The sequence below is a fragment of the Elephantulus edwardii genome, unplaced genomic scaffold (genome assembly GCF_000299155.1).
Source record: "Elephantulus edwardii isolate Elephantulus edwardi_28Jun2011 unplaced genomic scaffold, EleEdw1.0 scaffold00088, whole genome shotgun sequence".
Classification (NCBI taxonomy): Eukaryota; Metazoa; Chordata; class Mammalia; order Macroscelidea; family Macroscelididae; genus Elephantulus; species Elephantulus edwardii.
The window spans coordinates 11687600-11705558 of NW_006399838.1; the positions used below are offsets into that span (position 1 = coordinate 11687600).

At 36.7% G+C, this 17959-nt stretch overlaps 1 protein-coding gene across 1 annotated transcript in view; it reads left to right on the top strand.

Moving 5' to 3' along the window:
* The window catches only part of ZBBX (zinc finger, B-box domain containing), a 166059-nt gene that overhangs the window by 103274 nt on the left and 44826 nt on the right, over positions 1-17959 (top strand). The window contains exons 9-12 of the mRNA XM_006890391.1: positions 828-948; positions 11353-11465; positions 11788-11888; positions 15973-16049. Coding sequence (XP_006890453.1) covers positions 828-948; positions 11353-11465; positions 11788-11888; positions 15973-16049 — 412 coding nt within the window. The remainder of the gene's footprint in view (positions 1-827; positions 949-11352; positions 11466-11787; positions 11889-15972; positions 16050-17959) is intronic.

Below are 17959 nucleotides of genomic sequence, written 5' to 3' on the forward strand. Positions count from 1 at the left end.
TTACACATGTGTGTTTATATACAATATAATCCGTATGTTTATGTTCCTTTTTCTTCCCTAAAAGATTTGGTTACCTTAAATACCCTCTTAAATGATATGATCCTTTAAGGTCAATGGATTATATAAGAAAATGTTCACTAGAACTGTTTAACACGTTGCCGCACACTTTTAAATTGACGACCATACTTAGAAACACATTTTTGTTTTTGTTTTTGTTTTTCGATGTATTACTGTCAGGGAACTTAATAAACTGCCAGGGTTAAGCTCTTGTAGTGCCGTGCGTAAGGAGTTGTATTGCCCGCCACGTCAACAGTCCAGAGTTTGAATCTCCCAGCTGCTCTGTTAGAAAAAGATGAACAAATCACCTCCTGTGCAGTTAAAAATCTCTATACATTTGCTGGAGGGTCAGCTACAGGTCTGTTCCAACTTTATGGTAATAAGTTTCATTATAAAATAAAATAACCAAAAGCCCAAAACAAAAACAGTACACGTTCATGCTGCTTTGTTTTGTGAATCTGCAAAATCTGCGTGCTGCCCTCAGGGTGGATGAGTCCTGTACTCTCTGGAGTGACCTGTGGACCATTCAGCTCGAGCTGTTCCCTCCCTCCCTCCCACCTCACTCACAGAAGTGGATCAGGGAAAGCCCCATGTTTGAGTTTACCTCTCGTGGATTCTTTCAGCCTGAAACTGTGGAACATATAGATAAATATAAAATTGTATATGTTTCAGAAAAAAATGTTAAGTGTCCTATGTCTTGTGAGAAAACATAATTTGTAGACTCGGTTATGTTGATTATGCACATATTTTGTTTCCTTTTGTTTTTGTAGAGTCAATGGAAGCTTGTGAAGTACAAACTAATCTGAAAATCGTCAGAGAACCACTTGAGATTGAATTTAAAGAAGACAGCCTGTCCTATGTGGAAAAATTATGGCTTAAAAAACTCAGAAGGTATTAGCCAGATTTTTACAACCTAAGTAAAAGATGTGAAAGCCCTGTTTGCTTATAGCACAGAAGTTAGAGCACTGCTTACTAACCGAAAGGCTGGTGGTGTGAACTCACCTGCAACTTAATGGTAAAGAGAGTAACAGCACGTTTCTGTAAGGATTTTAAACCTTGTAAACCATATCGAGAAGTTAGAAGTCGGCAGTGGTTTGGTGGTTTTGTATTGTGTGATACACCATTCTATAGCAAGTATATATGTATATTCCGATTTCCGTAAGTAATTTCAAAGCAGTAAAAAAATTTCTTCGAAATATTTAGTTTTCTAATAAGAATTTTATCTCTACTTATAAATACGATGTAGTATTAATTTTAGGATTCACTTTGAGAAATATAAACGTATATATGGGAAATAAAGCACAAGTGTGGTAGGATTTCAAGAATAATAGGGAAAATAATGTGATAAATTAAAGATTACTTTTAATAAGAATTATTATAGTATTTTTTTACAATAATGAAAACCTTTCTGGCTACACTTTTAAAAATATACTTCTAAATTAAAGTGACCCTTAATTTTAGTGTTATTAATAGTTTCAGAATATTTTTAAACAAAGATTATGTTATTATATGCATCATTTCATAAATTATTTAAAATGTCAAAGTAGAAAATGTCAGAGTAATTAATAATCTTATTGTTTGGTAAGAACTCTCGGGAAGTACTATGAAAGGCCTCCAGTTCAGCTTTCTGAACCACGGGGTTTCATCATGCCTACCAGTCACCTGGAAGCAGGGAGAAAAGACAGATTCTTCTTAAGTGATGTCTGGAGTATGGCTTCAGATTTTGCATTTCTCTGTTTCTCATAGTTCCCAGTTCATTAGGATTAGATATTGCTATCTCTGTACCACATTTTAAGAATAAAATGATGAAAGATTTCATTAGGAAAGGCTTCCCACTCTCTCTGCACTGTCAATCATCCAAAAGTATTTCCTGAGACAGCCCAGACCATGTTGGAGAATTTTGCTTAATATAATATCTCCTGGCAAGCTATATACTTGCACATAAGTCATAATTACTCATGTGTGAGTTCAAATTCATGTTACAAAGAATGAAAACAAGTCCAGAAGAACGAATATATGACGTTGGATCTATCCCACATGAGTTTAAAAGTCATCTCTCTTGCTGGTGGGATTGTAAAATGGTACAACTGACACTGAAATATATCAGGAAGTAGCTTATGATCAATAAGTAAATGAGCAAAGCAGCCTTCAGCGTGATGGTTAATTAAGCAGGAAGAAGCCTTCCGAGGGTCAGCCAGGCTTGGAATCTGTACTTACACCAGATTAAAGTGTCATCAGAAAAGGGCTATGCGTGTCTTATTCATCATACTGGCTAAGTTAGGAAGGACCCGGCACACATCAAGTTCTCAACAACTTTATAGACAGCCAGTGATGATGAGGGAAGAAGTTCAAGCTGCATTGAAGGCGTTAGAAAAACAAAAAGCAAAAAACAAAAATACCAACCCTTCAGGAATCAGTGAGATACCAGTTGACAAGTTTTAACTAGCAGATACAACCCTGGATGTTTTCTCCAGTCTGTGTCAGGAAAATTGTAAGACATCCATTTGACCAAAAGGCTGGAGAAGAGCCATCTTTGTTCCAACTGCCAAGAAAGGTGGAACTCATCTAACAATATCGTTAGCATCCTCTGCAAGCAAAATATTACTAAGATCATCCAAAAACTGCTAGTACAGTACATCAACCGAGAACTGTCAGAAGTTCAAGCTGGGTTTAGAAGTGTCACATCAGGGGCATTGCTGATGTCAGAAAACAGAAAATACCAGAAGAATATTTATCTGTGTTTCATTGACTTTGAAAAAAAAAAAAAAACCAAAACATTTTACTGTGTGGAACATAAACGAACTATTGCTAAAATTGAGAAGAATAAGAATTTCCTGACAATTAATTATGCTTATAAAAACTTAGATCAAGAAACTGCTGTCTGAAAGGAGCAAGAAAACACCACATGCTGCATGGTTTAGCATTGGAAAATGTGTGCACTAAGACTGTATCTTTTCTTCATATCTATTTGTTCTATGTGCTAAGCAAATCATTCGAGAAGCTGAACATTATTAAGAAGAATGTGGCATCAGATTGGAGGAAGACTCATTAGCTCACTCTGCATTATACAGATGACACAACTTTGCTTGCTGGAAAAAAGGAGGGTTTTAGGTGCTTCCCACAGAAGATTAAGAGCTACAGCTTTCAATATAGATTACATCTCAAAATTAAGAAAATAAAAGTCTTCACCACTGGGCCAATAGGTAAATCATAATAGATGGAGAAAAGATTGAAATTGTTGATGTTTTCATCTTGCTTGGATCCACAATCAACATCTTTGGTACCAGCAGTCAGGAGATCAGGATGAATATAGCATTGAGAAAGTTGGCTGTCAGGGACTGCACCAAAGTCCTGAAGGGCAATGATGTCAGTTTAAAGACTAAGGTACACTTGACTCAAGCCATAGCCTTTCTAATCATCTGTGATGCATCTGAGATCTAAATTATAAATGACAGAAAGAATTGATATAGTGTTAGAGGAGAGTACTTAAAGTCTCATGGACTAACAGAGGAACAGTAAGTGCAGCCACAGTGTTCATTCGAGGCAAGGATGACAAAACCCACATACTTTGGGTGTTATTATGCGAGCCTGTACCTTGGAAAACAAAGTAAAGTAATATCCTTAGTGAGAGAGTTTGATATGAGGATTGCAGCAATGGGTTCAATTGTGTCAGGTTTGGTCAGGATGGTGCCGGAGAGGATAGGCTTCAGAACTGTTGTTCATAGGGTCACGGTGAGACATACTAGACACAATGGCATGTAACAGTAACAACAGTAAGATAGAAACATTTCACCAACTATTCCTGAAACTTGGTCCTAATTCTACTCATTAAAACCATCGGAACTAATCTTTTGTCCCCCCTTCTAACTATGCAGCCTTTCAGTTTTGTTTATATTTTTTATTTGTTTTGGATGAAAGTTTACCAAGCAAATTCATTATTCATCCTAGCCTTAATTCTCATTTTGTTCTAAAGCAATTTCAGTGTCCACAATGTAAATGCACTTTTCCAATTTCCTCCTTATAATTCGCATTTCTTTCTATGCCTCTCTGTGTCTTATTGTGCTGGTCATTCTCGTATCGTACATTGTCACTCCTATCACTCATCTTGATGTGTTCCTTACCTATTTACTGATGTTTACTCCTTTCTTCCTCCCATTCTAGTCCTAACCGTCATCCAAAAATTATTCCATTTGTAAACCTTTATTAAGCTTTTTATAAGAGTTGTTGTTGTTAAATGCTGCCGAGTTGTAGACGACTCACAGTGACCATAGAATGAAAGTCCTCAACACTTGTGTGAGTAGTCTTAAATAATATTTGTTCTTTTGTGCCTGTAATAGTATTATTGCAATAATATTATTGCAATAATATTTGCAATAGTAAAGATAAACAATCCAAAAAAAAAAGAACTGATAAAGAAACTGTACTATAGTTGTACAGCGGAATACCATGCAACCCTGCAGGTTTTAAAATTTAGCCTTTATGTCACCTTTGCAAATTATATTGAAAAGTTAATGTTTTCCCTCTCACTTCTAGCTACTTTTTATCTATCATTTTTAAAGAATTTCACTTTAAAATAAGCTATGAAGAAAAGTTGTCCAAGTTATGCAGAAAATGTGTGTCTTATCAACTCAGCCTCCTGTAATGTTGACATGTTGTGTTGTTGTTAAGTGCCGTCAAGTCTCAGGCGACTCATAGTGACCCTATGAAGGAAAGTCCTCAACACTTGGGTGTCTTTTATCCTTTCTCCAGTTTCATAGGGTTTCCGGAGGCAAGCTATTACGGAAGTGGATGCCACTCCTCCCTCCAAGCTTGTTTTAATTGGGGAGCTCCACCCCACACTGTCCGTATTGTGTACTAACCATTAACACATTTGACACAGCAGTGTCACAGTGTTCAGCCTCACAGCAACCACAAGTTACTGCTGTACGGCAACTTGTACACCAGGGCTATAAGACCTAGAGGAATGTCTGAACAAAAACAATGAAAGAGAGGCCCAAGGGCCACAGATTAAAAGTCACCCGCCTTTGGCTTAGTAGCAGATGTGGTATACATTTATCAAAACTAAGAATTTGACATTGTCATGTTGTCATGATACTACTGACTAAATCATCAATTGTAGTTACTTTTCAACAGTTGTCAAAAGAGCAGAAAATTGTACATGGTGGCACAAGGCCTCTGAAAAGGCCAGTGGGAGTAAGAGTAACACATCCCCTCACCACCTCAGAGCAGAAGGCAAATAAGAGCCCATATCCATAGTTACGCTAAAGCCATATCGACAGCAAGAGGTTCGTTTATTCATTATTGATTCACAGACTCACAGTTCTGGACTTGAGGATGGGGTTTATTAGGAAAGTAAGTTGGAAAGTAGCGGAGGCAAAGAAAGTCACCCAAAACAGTAGTCTGGGCTTCAGTTTTTGTTCAGTGATCAAATCCACATCATCCAACAAGGTTTTCCTCAGAGTAGTTAAAAGCTTCTCCTTCAAGCATCAGCAAGAATAGCAAAAATTTTTAACGATGACCAGTACAAATACAAGAAGCTTCAGGTCACACCTTACCACAAATTCTTCACAGCAATGCCACACCTTCTCCACCACCATCATCAGAATCCTGCTCTCACCATGGTTTTACTCCAGTCTTCCTCAAGTCTTGCTACCACAAATCTTGCTGCCCATTGTGGGAAGCACTCTTTCTCTTATCCTAGTCCCAAAGCTGTTGGTGATTTGCAAGACTATACTGGTTTCATGTGCCTACAATTAAGGTAGTTGGAGACCAGAAGAAGCTAACAATAATGGCTACAAAATCTAACTTAAAGGCCAATACCATACTAGTTTTTCCATAGTTGTCCTAATTGTATAATCCAGATCATTCCATATGTATTTTGCTGTCATATCTATTATACCTCTTCTCATCTTTTCCTTTTTTTCATGACCTTGACTTATTTTAAAGATAGTTACCATGCATGGCATCAAGACTCATCACATCAATATGTCTTATTACTGGTGATGATAACTTTAGATCTTATGATTAAAATGATTCACTATATTCTTCAGTTGTAAAGTTATTACTTTCCCTTAGTAATTAATACTACAGGGGGGATAGTATGAACTGTGAAATTATTATTTTTACTTAAACTACTAATTTTAGCATTCCTCAGTGGATGTTGCTTGCTGCATTTATTATTATGTTGTTATATTGGAGATTTTCTACTTCCTTTTTTCCCTCCAGTTTTATTAATTAGACTTCTTCAAGGATGAGCTTTTCTCTTTTATCTTATGAATTCTCCATTCATGTGGGCCCTGGCATATCGGTGTGTTGTTTTGTTTGTTTTTTATTCTTTAAACTAAAAATACCTAATACACTATTGTTGTTTACTTTGTAATTTAAATGTTTCTGCATCAATAATTGGAAACATTTTCACGGTGAAGCTTCTATTCCTTTGACACAGATTATGTTTCTTCTTAATTGATTTTGAGCATCTATTGTATTGGCACCCTGTCCTGGTCCTGTTTTTACTATTTTAAGGAATGGCTTCATTTTATTCTAAATGATCTAGGACAGGATCTCTAAGTAGATTCATTAATACCCAACAATCAATGATTATAGTTCTCGTAGAGGAATTATGAAATATCTATGTATATATGCTACCTCCCTTTTAAATACACAGTAATTTTATTTCTGTCCTCATGTAAGTATTCATTAAAGTAAACATGGTTTTGCACACACCTAATTCCAAAGAGCATCATTTTAGTATTATTCCTTTGCTTATTTTATAATTTATTTTGCTCATAAGAAGACTTGGATATCATTGTACCTAATAAATTTATTAGTTTGTTTAACTGTTGTATACATATAAAATAGTTTAAGAGCTGTTATTTTCCTAAAAGGGATGTTGTGATCTTAAGAATTATTTTTCTGGTCATTGAGTAACTTTTTCTTTTGTGATAAACTAATTATTCTATTAAGGAGATAGGATTAGGGTGGGATACAAGCACTACCCTAGTAGAGGCTTATATAAGCTCATGAGACCTCAGTGCTTGCACTCCTGTATTCTCAGTCTCTTGGAACATGACATCTGTCTGTGCCACAATTGACGTTAAACAGGATCTTGGCCCATTACTCATCAGTGTCTACAACACCACCCTGCATTATCCAAAGTTGCATGAGTCACTTACTTGATGGGTTTGAGTTTCTGTGAGACCTTTCAGTGAATTACCATGCCCAAGGGACATAGAGGAGTGGGGGCAATGAATAAAGGAGGAACGGTTGATGTTCATCATGGAGTGACACAGTAGATCAAACACTTGGGACATTGTTGATTTCTGCCTTTTAGAAACGAGTCTGCAGCTATTCTTAGCAGAACAGATTGCAAATGCAGATGTTATCAGTATGTACCAATCCCTAGAGGTCATCGTGCTCTCTAGAAGTTAGAAATCAAGCAAACCAAACCCATTGCCTTTGTAGAGTCTAAGATATGGTGACCCTCTAGCTGGTTACTGGAAATGTAAATCTTTATGGAAGGAAACTGCCTATCTTTCTTTCAGGGAACAGTTAATGAATTGAATTCCAGCAGACTTTTGATTGACATTTGGACACATTGCTAATATGTCACCCACTGAGGTTCTCTGGTATAAAATAGAAAGATGCATAAAATATGAGGGATATTAATAAGATGATTTGACTTAGTAAATGCAATAATGGATCTAGCACAACAATGATTGTGAGATTAATACGAGATCTGGTCTGCTGTAATACACATAACAGCAGTCTCTGGAAGGAAGACATTTGTATTTTTGTACCATGCTTGCTTTCTTTAGATACAAAATCTAGTTACCAAAAACAGTTAATCTCTCCTACCTCTTTCAGTGTGGTCATATTGGGTTCTTCTTATGCTTTGTTTAATTATTTTTTTAACATTTTCATGGATTAGAATTGTGGTAAACAGCTCCATAAATTCTTGCAAATGCATAGACTCATAATATCAAATAGAAAAGTTTCATCACCCTCCAAATTAATTTGCATTCCATTTATTTTCTTTTCCCTTCTGCCAACACTGACAACCACTGATCTCTATTCTATCCATGTAAACTTGCTTCTCATGAATTTTACATAAATTAAATAGTATGTACACTTGAATATGACTGCTTACTCTAGTGATACATCTTGTATGAAGTCCATTCCTTTTACTTTTCATTTTGTGGAGTAATACTGTGTTATCTTCATACACCAGTTTATTTATTCATCTACTGAAGAATATTATAGCTTCCAGTTTTTAACAGTTAGGACTAAATTGGATATGTTTTTTAAGGCTTCTTTTTGTTTGAATGCTAGTTTTTAATTTCTTTGGATACATATCTGCAACTTGGATAGCTAGGTCAGGTAGAAGGTGTAGAACTTTATGACAAACTGCCAAACTGCCAACTGCTTTCCAAAGCTGCGTTTCCTCTAGCAGTTTATGACACAGTGAGTACACCTTCACCTTACTCGTTGAAGAGCCAGCTTTATCACCTGCCTAACTTGGTAGAAACTTTGAAAATAGTATTGAGTTCGCTTAGGACTTAATATTTGGCCTACATTATCAGATCCATATTCATTCCTAGATTAGCTAATTAAAAATTATATGCTATGCTTTATGAATTCTATGACTTGAATGGTACAAATGGTTTATGCATTCAGTTGCTACTTTAGATGTCTTCTGTTACTGTAATAGTAATCCCACAAGTGGTTTACTTCACCAAACAAATTTATCTTTGCAAAGTATGTGAGATTCAGGGTGCCAGTTGTAGGGAAAGTTTTTCTCTGTTGGGTCTCGAGAAGGTTCTTACCTCTCCTGAGCTTCTACTTTGAGATATCCTCATTGTGACTTTCCTGTCTCCTCATCATTTCTCCTCTGCGCATTTATTTAATTTCTTTTGTACTTCAAAAAATATTGATTCAAGATATAACCTCAACTAACCTGTTCTATTATCATAACAAAAACAACCTATTTCTAGATGGGATTATACTAAAAGGCATAGAATTTAACATCACCAACACACATTTGGAGGGTACATAATTCAATCTATATTGTATATTAATTGAAATGTTGGGTTTGGGTTCACTCGAAACACCTTGAAAGAAAGGCCTAGTGGTCAACTTCTTAAAAAAAAAAGAGCCTTTGAAAACTCTAAGGGGTAAAAGACAGAAATAAATATGGAACCTTATAAATATTATTCTCCAAGTTTTTTAGGGTCGTGTGCTTTTGGGGGCTTGTGTTTCAGATACAGTTCTGTTCTTTTCCTCAGGAACAAAGACCTGGCCTAGAGGCTGAGCTTAGTGTTGAGGGCAGGCGGTGGGTTTTTTGTTTTGTTTTTTGTGAAACATTCTTCTAAGTGGTATAGCACTGGTCTGTGTGTTGCTGGACAGAGATAACTCGTGGTTGCTGTGATGCTAAACACTGACACTGATGTGCCAAATGTGATAATGGTCACCTATGGTGGACAGTGTTTGGTGGAGCGTCCCGATTAAAACTAGCTTGAAAGCAGGAGTGGCATCTACTTCCGAAATGGCTTGCCTCCAGAAACTCTATGAACAGTGCTCAGGTCTTCCGTTCATAGGGTCTCTATGAGTCATCTATGACTCGATGGCACCTAACAGCAAGAGAAGATTAGCACACAAGTAGAAACAGTTGTCGAGGACTGGCAGGGCTAGGATGGGAGAGGAGAGGATGAGTGGATGGGTTGGTAGGGGAGGGAAAGGTGAAGCACAGAGAGGATTTGATGGGATGTTGTAATAAATGGTGTTGCTCAATTGCAATTAATGTTATAAAGCAAAATTTATGTAAATGGATATTTACATAGTGAAAAAAATCCAATAATAATAACAAAATTTTAATTAAAAAAAGGGGGAAAAGACAAGCTACCAAGATACCAGCAGGGAAAGTGTCTTTGGAAATCACATATTCAATAAGAATCAAATAGCCAAAATATATGTGTTTGTGTGTAATAGTTCAGCCACAACAAAAAGACAGATAACCTGATCATAAAATAGGCAGAGAACTTTATTAAAGCTCTTTTCATTTCACTACAAAGGCTATTCAGATAACTACCAAATATGTGAAAAGATACTCAACATTGTTGGCAAACGGGATGATGTAAATCAAAGCAATAATGAGACACTATTACCCTCAAGGTTGGCAAGTGGCACAGTGTATAATGAATGTGTCAGATGCTAACCGAGTGTTTAGTCTTTTGAATCTTCCAGCTGTTCCGTGGGAGAAACATGACTTTCGTGTGCCTGGAGCATCAGAGGAAGGAGAAGAATTAGGAACAGGAGACGTAAATGGAGTGGAAGTGAGTCAGATTCTACTAAGTGGGACTGAGATTAGGATGCCTAAATTAAAACAAAATGGAAAATACATGGTGATACTGGAACCCTTATCCATTGCGGTGAGAATGCGGTATTTTATCACCGTGAAGTATTGTCTGCTTTTCCATGAGTCCAGAAAACTGAATGGCACCTGGCTACCACTTCTTGATAGTTTGACCAAAGATTATATAGAATATCCCTGAGCCAAACGGGAAAAGTGTAGATCAGAATTTAAAAATATAATGAAATTCAGATCTTCTAGAGCTATGGATTCTACACGATTCATCAAAATTATGAGATAATCATTAAACTTCTACCAGAATAACCCATAAGTCGTCTTCCTTTTTATTGTCTAAAAAATTGTTTTTTAAAATTTCTTGCAACTTGTTTTTTGTTTTGTGTTTAATTTTACATTGGTGTTTACATTGCCCCTCACACTGGATTCCCCCTCTACCCCCTCCCCAATCCCCCCTCTACCCATCAAACCATATGACCCCACGATGACCCCCCATTCCATCCCCACCCTTCTGCTTCCCCCCTTCGATTCTTACACATGCTGTACTGATACTGACACTGTAACTGTGATTGTTCTCTCAAAAAATACAGTAAGAAATGTACTTTAAAATATCATATGCATATCATGTTATATGTATGACAGCAATCTGGAACAAGAGGTGTATTGCAGAGTGGCCTGATGAGGGGGAAGGGAGGAAAAGGGAAGAAAATGCACAACCATGAGTGAATTAAAAAAAAATCACATGCAATGTAAAATTTGTTATACAAAATTATTTTGGTTGATTTAAATTTTATGATATAATACTACTTTTTCTTACGTCAATAAGTTCAACTATAGTTATATCACTGAATTTCTATACTGCTTTGTGAAATAAATCTAAATCTTGCTTTGTAGAGTTTCAGAAAATGTGTTTTAATTGTTTATTTGCCTTTTAGAGCTCAACATGACCAACTTTCGAACATGCAATCAGAAGATAACTTAATACATTCAAATAAAACCACTAGTGGGGAACAGTTTTCTTCAAATGGAAGTGATAAAGAAAGTCATGGTTAGTGCAGCCTTGATTACATACTTTCAAATTTGTTATTTTGAATTAAGTATACCAGTCTCAGTTCAACTCTGTGGCCCTTCATCTCCAGATCAAAATCATATATGCTCGCGTCTTTTCATTCCCAAGATCTATTTTGCCTTAATTAAAATAGTTCCATTTAAAGTTGAATACTAAATCATCCTGGAAAATTAGATCTTGGAAATTGAGAGTGTTTATTAACATTTTTCTACAGATGTGCAGCAAATCAATGGTTATGTAACTCTAAAAAAAGAATATTATCAGAGAATATATGTTATTCTTTTCAAATCTTGTTTTGTAGTTGAAGAAGCCAAAGTACCTAGTCCAGCCTTTTATCTACTTGTAGAAGAATTGAAGTTAGTGAGACTTGACCCATCTTTAAAGATAGTAGAACTGGATGATGTAAGTTCATAATGACTAAACACATTACTAAACCAACAGTAATTTAATAACATACAGCTTCAGCACCATCTTATTTTAGTAATTTTTATTTAACAGTCATACATACTTTAATAAGATCCTTATAAGTGTTTCAATTAAGAAATTGTCATAGTCATATAACAGTATTATTTCTATGTAAATTTGTTAACTAAATTGATGTTTTGTTATATAAGAGGTGAAAGATATTTTATGATTCTGACACATAGAGATAATGTATTTGGATAATTGTTATAGTTCTTTATTTTCTAAGCTCAAAAAATAATATTTAAGTGTAAATTTAGTTTCTTGACTCCTCTGTAAAATTATTCTCTATTTAAAGGAAGAAATTCAACTAAAACTTTAAGAGACGTAGTAAAAGATAGTAACTAAATTCTCAAACTCGTACTCAGTACTCCCAAGTTGGAACCACTTATCACTGACCTTCCAGCACATTTTCTAGGGCTGTAAATCTCACAGGAGAAGATTGCCCACCTCTCCCCTGTGAAGTACTGCTGGATTCAAACTCTCAGAGAGGTCAGCCTTTCGCTGATATCAAAAAGAGCAAAAGAGGGTGTGGGAACAACCAAGTCTGACATCTCCTAACTTCGCAAGGAAGACCTTCCCCCTTCCACAGCACCCCTGCACACACTCCCACAGCTGTTTCTACGAATTCCAGTACCAGTCCAATTCTGTGGGGTCCAAAATACTTTGCAATAGCTCATTGACCACAAGGAACCATATAGCTATGGGGTTTATTTAGGGAAGCTGTTGTTAGGTGCTGTCAAGTATGACTCATAGAGATCCTGTCAACACTAGATCGGGCCCCTGTCCTATACTATGCCATCCTCACATCTCTGGCACATTCAAGCCCACTGTCACAATCACCTAGCTGAGGGTCTTCTCTCTTTCATGCCATTCCACCTTCCCACGCATGCTGACCTCTCCAAGGAATAACCTCTCCAAGGAACATGCACAGAGCACGTGAGACAAAGCTTCATCATCTTTGCCTCCCAGGGAGCGCTGATCATTCAGGTTGACAGCAGACTGCAATCCTTCAGTTCAGATGGCTTCTCAACTGCAGTTGTAGGTCCTCTGGCCTTCAGCCTGATGGCTTAGGTCAGTGTTATAAAGGGTCGTCAGTCCTGCCATTTATGACATCTCTCAATCTTCCAACCAGCGAAGATGAAGGCATCTGGCTCTGGTGGCCACAGTCCCAACTCAGCTCTACACCACGTTGGGCGTCTTATTCTCTGCAGCAGCTGCTACGTCTGTTCCTATAGGCCCTGATCTGAGTGATACAGGAATCTTTGATTCCAAAAGATATGCACTGCTTCCTCTTCTTATTGGTATTGAAATTCCCAATTTCCAGCCCTTAAACTGGCTCCATTGAAATCTAGTGAGATGGCAGGACTAGCCAATCCCCTTGTGCACAGAAAAGCAAACCCTGTGTATATGAGACTAGCCAATCCCCTGTGCACAGACAAGCAAACCCTGTGTATATGAGACTAGCCAATCCCCTTGTGCACAGAAAAGCAAACCCTGTGTATATGATCCTGTCCATTCATGTGTCAAACTGAATGGCTGAGAAAACCATTTCAAACAATAAAATAAACCCTCCATATCATAGGTTAGCACTACATCTTCCTTCAGACTGTGTCTTCTCAATAACTTAAGACTGTGTTATGTATCTTACACTAAAAGCCTGCAAGAATTATTTTAAGATAGGACATGATCAGCACACCTCTGATGTTCTAATCTTTGAGGAGGGAGCTTTCAGGGCCTAGTAGTTCAGAAGTCGCACTGTGTGTGCAAAAGCAGGCATTTCAAATCCATCAGCTGCTCTGTGGGAGAAAGATGGAAAATATCCTCCCATAAAGTTCTTTGCCTCTGAAAATCCACTGGGTCACACATATGCCTGTTCCAACTTGATGACAGTGAGTTTTTAGAGTCATCTATTAGTGAAACATATTTTTTATCCTAGAAATTGACCTTACTGTATTTGTAATAGAGACCAAAACAGAGGAAATACCTCTCTCTTAAAGCTATTATTTATTTGTATTATTAATACTATTATTATTTCATTCATTCAGACACTGCCTCCTCTTTCCCCATTTCTCTTTAAATAATTGCTTTCTTGTTTACACTGCTGCTTCAAATTTGCCTCCACCTCCGCAGAGATAGTGCAGGTTCAGATCTATGGATCTGCCATAGCAAATTTAATACTGCAGTAAACAACAACTCTTTGTACCACCAACCAGGATATTAAAAGACAAATTTCTTTGGAAAAGTCTGCTGTTAGAGACCTCTCCAAAGTACTAAAGAGCAACAGTGTCAGTCTGGAGACTAAAATGCGCCTGATATAGGCCATGGTCTTTGCAATTACTTGCTATGCATCAGAGAGCTAGACAATGACTAGGGATGATAGAAGGAGAGTTGATGCCTTTCAGCTTTGGTGCTGGAGAAGAGTATTGAATACACCATGGACTGCTAGGAGAACAAACAAGTTCATCCTAGAGAGGGTGAGACCAGGCTGCTTCTTGGAGGCAAGGATTCTGAAGCTTTGTCTGACATACTTTGGATATGTTTCAAAGCAGGATCAGTCCTTGGAGAGGGACCTCATACTTGGGAGGGTGGAGGGACAGCGCAGGACGGGAAGACCCTCTATGAGGTGGATTGATTCAGTGACTGGGGTAATGGGGGTAGGTGTGTCAGAGACAATAAGATTGGCACAGGATAGAGCAGGGTTTAGGGCTGTTGCACATAGGGTCCTTATGAGTCGCAGGTGATTGGATGGCACATAACAACAAGAACAACAACTACAGTAAAATAAACTGCACGGTTTATCTTGAGTCCAAGTATATATATAATAGTTATTTTTCTACTATAGTCTATTTATTAACTGTAAACTTGCCTCCAGAAACTCTATGAACAGTGCTCAGGACTTTTGTTCATAAGGTTGCTGAGAGTCGTCTACGATTCGACAGCACCTAACACCACCACCACCACCACCGTCTATTTGTTATGCAGTAGCATCCTGGAAAAAAATGTTGAAGTAATTGTGATAACTGCCCAAGTGTGGCATAGAAGCACAGAGTGAACACACGATGATGGAAAAAATGGTACTAGTAGACTTGCTTAATTTAGGATTACTTAAGATACTCAATTTGTGAACAATGAGGTATCTGCTAATTGCAATAAAATGAAGTGCACTAAAGAAAGGTGTTCCCAAACACAGGTACAGCATACAGCTATGGAGCTGTGTGTGTGTGTGTGTGTGTGTGTGTGTGTGTTCTCCGTGCTGTGTATTCTTGCCAACCTTTTTTCATTATGTTTCCTCCTATTAACATAAAATAATTCCCCACACAATTCTGATTTATTCTTTCAGGTTACCTTTGTCAGTTTGATCCCAGAAAGAGCACAATGCTGAAGGCAGAAATTCTTTTATTCATTAAGCTAAACTATTAATTAGTTTTAAGAAGATTTCTGGGGATGTTTTTGGCTTAAGCTTTAAAGAGTATATCAGGGAAATTATTCTTTAAACTTCCTTAATTTTCTCTCACATCTCTGAGCACGGTATTCATGAAATTGGTGATATATTCAGTAAACTTATGTTAATCAAAGAACTAAAATAAAATCTTAATCACCAACCTATTTGTTGCATAGTACACCATAATAAAATGTAAGTTCTTGTTGTTGTGTTTACCTAAAATAGTAGTAATAAAGTGACTTTCATTGCAAATACCTTCATAAAAATCTATTGAATTTGTTGTATTTTTATACAATTAATGTTTTATAGCATATATCTGAAGAGCTCACAAAATCATTTATACTAAGAAAATTTACACTGCATAAAATAGTACTAATAAAGTGGCTGTCACAGCAAACACGTTTGTAAAGATCTGTTGAATCTGCTGTATTTTTATACAGTAAATATTTTATAGCATATATCTAAAGAGTTCACAAAATCATTTATACTAAGAAAATAAACTCTCTGATAGCCGTAAATGATCTGATTAATATGTGCTAAATTTATTGACTAAACTAATATTATACATATTTAAATAAGACTTATCAAGGGGGATCTGAAGAACCAGGAGAGGTGCCTTACAAGGTTGAATTACCTAATACAGATCATAAACGAAGGTAAGACATTTCTAGCTCATTGTATGCTAATGAAAAATCCACATAAATAAACTCTAAATAAGTAACTCATTGTACCAAAACTTGTGAACTTAGAGTATATTATATTTAAACCAGAGTCGATTTATATATAATACAGTTAATAATTGCCAGCATCCAACAATTAGAGATTATGTAAAAGAATTTAATTATCCTTTTAGGATTTTGAGTTAAGTCTCTTGTTTAGTGTCAACAGGACATCCTGAGGGGTCCTTGTCTCAAGGTGAGCCCCTCGTCTCCATTTTGGTGACTAGGTGACATTGCAGGAATCAGTAAGGAATGAGCAAGCTTGCTTTGGTTGAGGATCAGGTGGAATGTCTGGTTGTTTTTTGAGTTAAGCTTCTTATTTATTGTCAACAGGGACATCCTGGAGGGCCCTCGGGCCTGTGGCCCTTGGGCTTCATGTTATTTTATCTTGGAAATACATTCTCTAAATCGTACAACACTCGGCTGTCAATTTGCTGTACTGAGATAATCTGGATTTATTGTGATGCTTAATCTTGTGTCATCGGGGTATCAAAGATTGTAACAGTTGTCCATGGTGGACAGTGCCTGGTGGCTCTCCCAGTTTAAGAAAGATCTGGAAGTAGGAATAGCATCTACTTCCTAACCTACATGCCTCTGGAGACTCTATGAACGTGGAGAGATGATGTTAGTTACAGAAAGGCTTCAGGTCTTTTGTTAATAGGGTATCTATGAGTCGTGCTCAGCTCCATGGCAATCAACAACAACAACAACAAATTATCTGCATTTAAGGCTTGAAGTTATTTGGAGTGCTTGGCAAACTTTGATGTATGCCTTAAGTTTTCTCCTTTTCTCCAAAGATACTTGAAATCACCTTGCTTAGATTAGTATTCTAAATACAAAATTTATTTAGAATTCTAAATACAAATGTTATGTAACTGTTTGGTTTGAGAGGCACAAAGAGTTTCTCAAGTATAAACTATTTCTTCCTAAATATTTTTTTCTGAGTAATAAGCTAAATAAATGAAGTATAATTATTCACTATAACACCATATAGAATTTTGTCATTTCCAAATGAAAAATAATACCTGTTTTGTCAGTAATGTAAAAAGTTTACTCCAAGTTCCCAATTTTTCCTAGGAGTAAATATTGCTTTATGGAAGAATGAGTTTGGACTCCAAGTTCTTGTTGAAATTTTAGTTAGAATCTCAGGTTCTTGACTGTAGAATATTGACTTGAATAATCAAGACAGTGAAGCTCTAAGTAGTTGTATCAATTTTCTGTTTATGTATTTAAATCAGCATTGGTCTCTGTCAGACTATTGAAACAACTGTGAGCCTACGCGGAGCCCGGGTAGTGCCCTCATTAAAGTGCTCAGGTGATAACTGAAAGACCCACACACCACTCTGGCCCAAGAAATGGGGCAGTCTGTCTTGGAAATCTGTGGGACAGTGCTGCCTCTCCTATAGGACCATAATAAGTTGGAATTGATACAATAGTAATGGGATGATCCTAAATAATGCCTTTGAATCCTCCCATGTTTGGATACATTGACCTAGATAGTGAGCACCAAATGTACTTTTAGCAGCTATTTGGAGGAGACATACTCTGATCAACAGATAATAATTTATTTGTATTAACTGTATCTCCAGAGAATGAATAGCATTCTGCTCCTTGATTTGATTCTTCTATTTATCTTACCATATGCCTATTAGAAAATGTTACCAATGGATAGTGATTTGGCAGTAGATTTACAATTTAGGTCTGGCAGTGCCCTGTTGAACTTCATTAACTCTCTTTGGAGAATATAAGACTTTTTGCTTAAATATAATCCATGAAGTTTTATCGTGGTACTTTTTAGAGCTTATATAATACCTAACACCACCACCACCACCACCGTCTATTTGTTA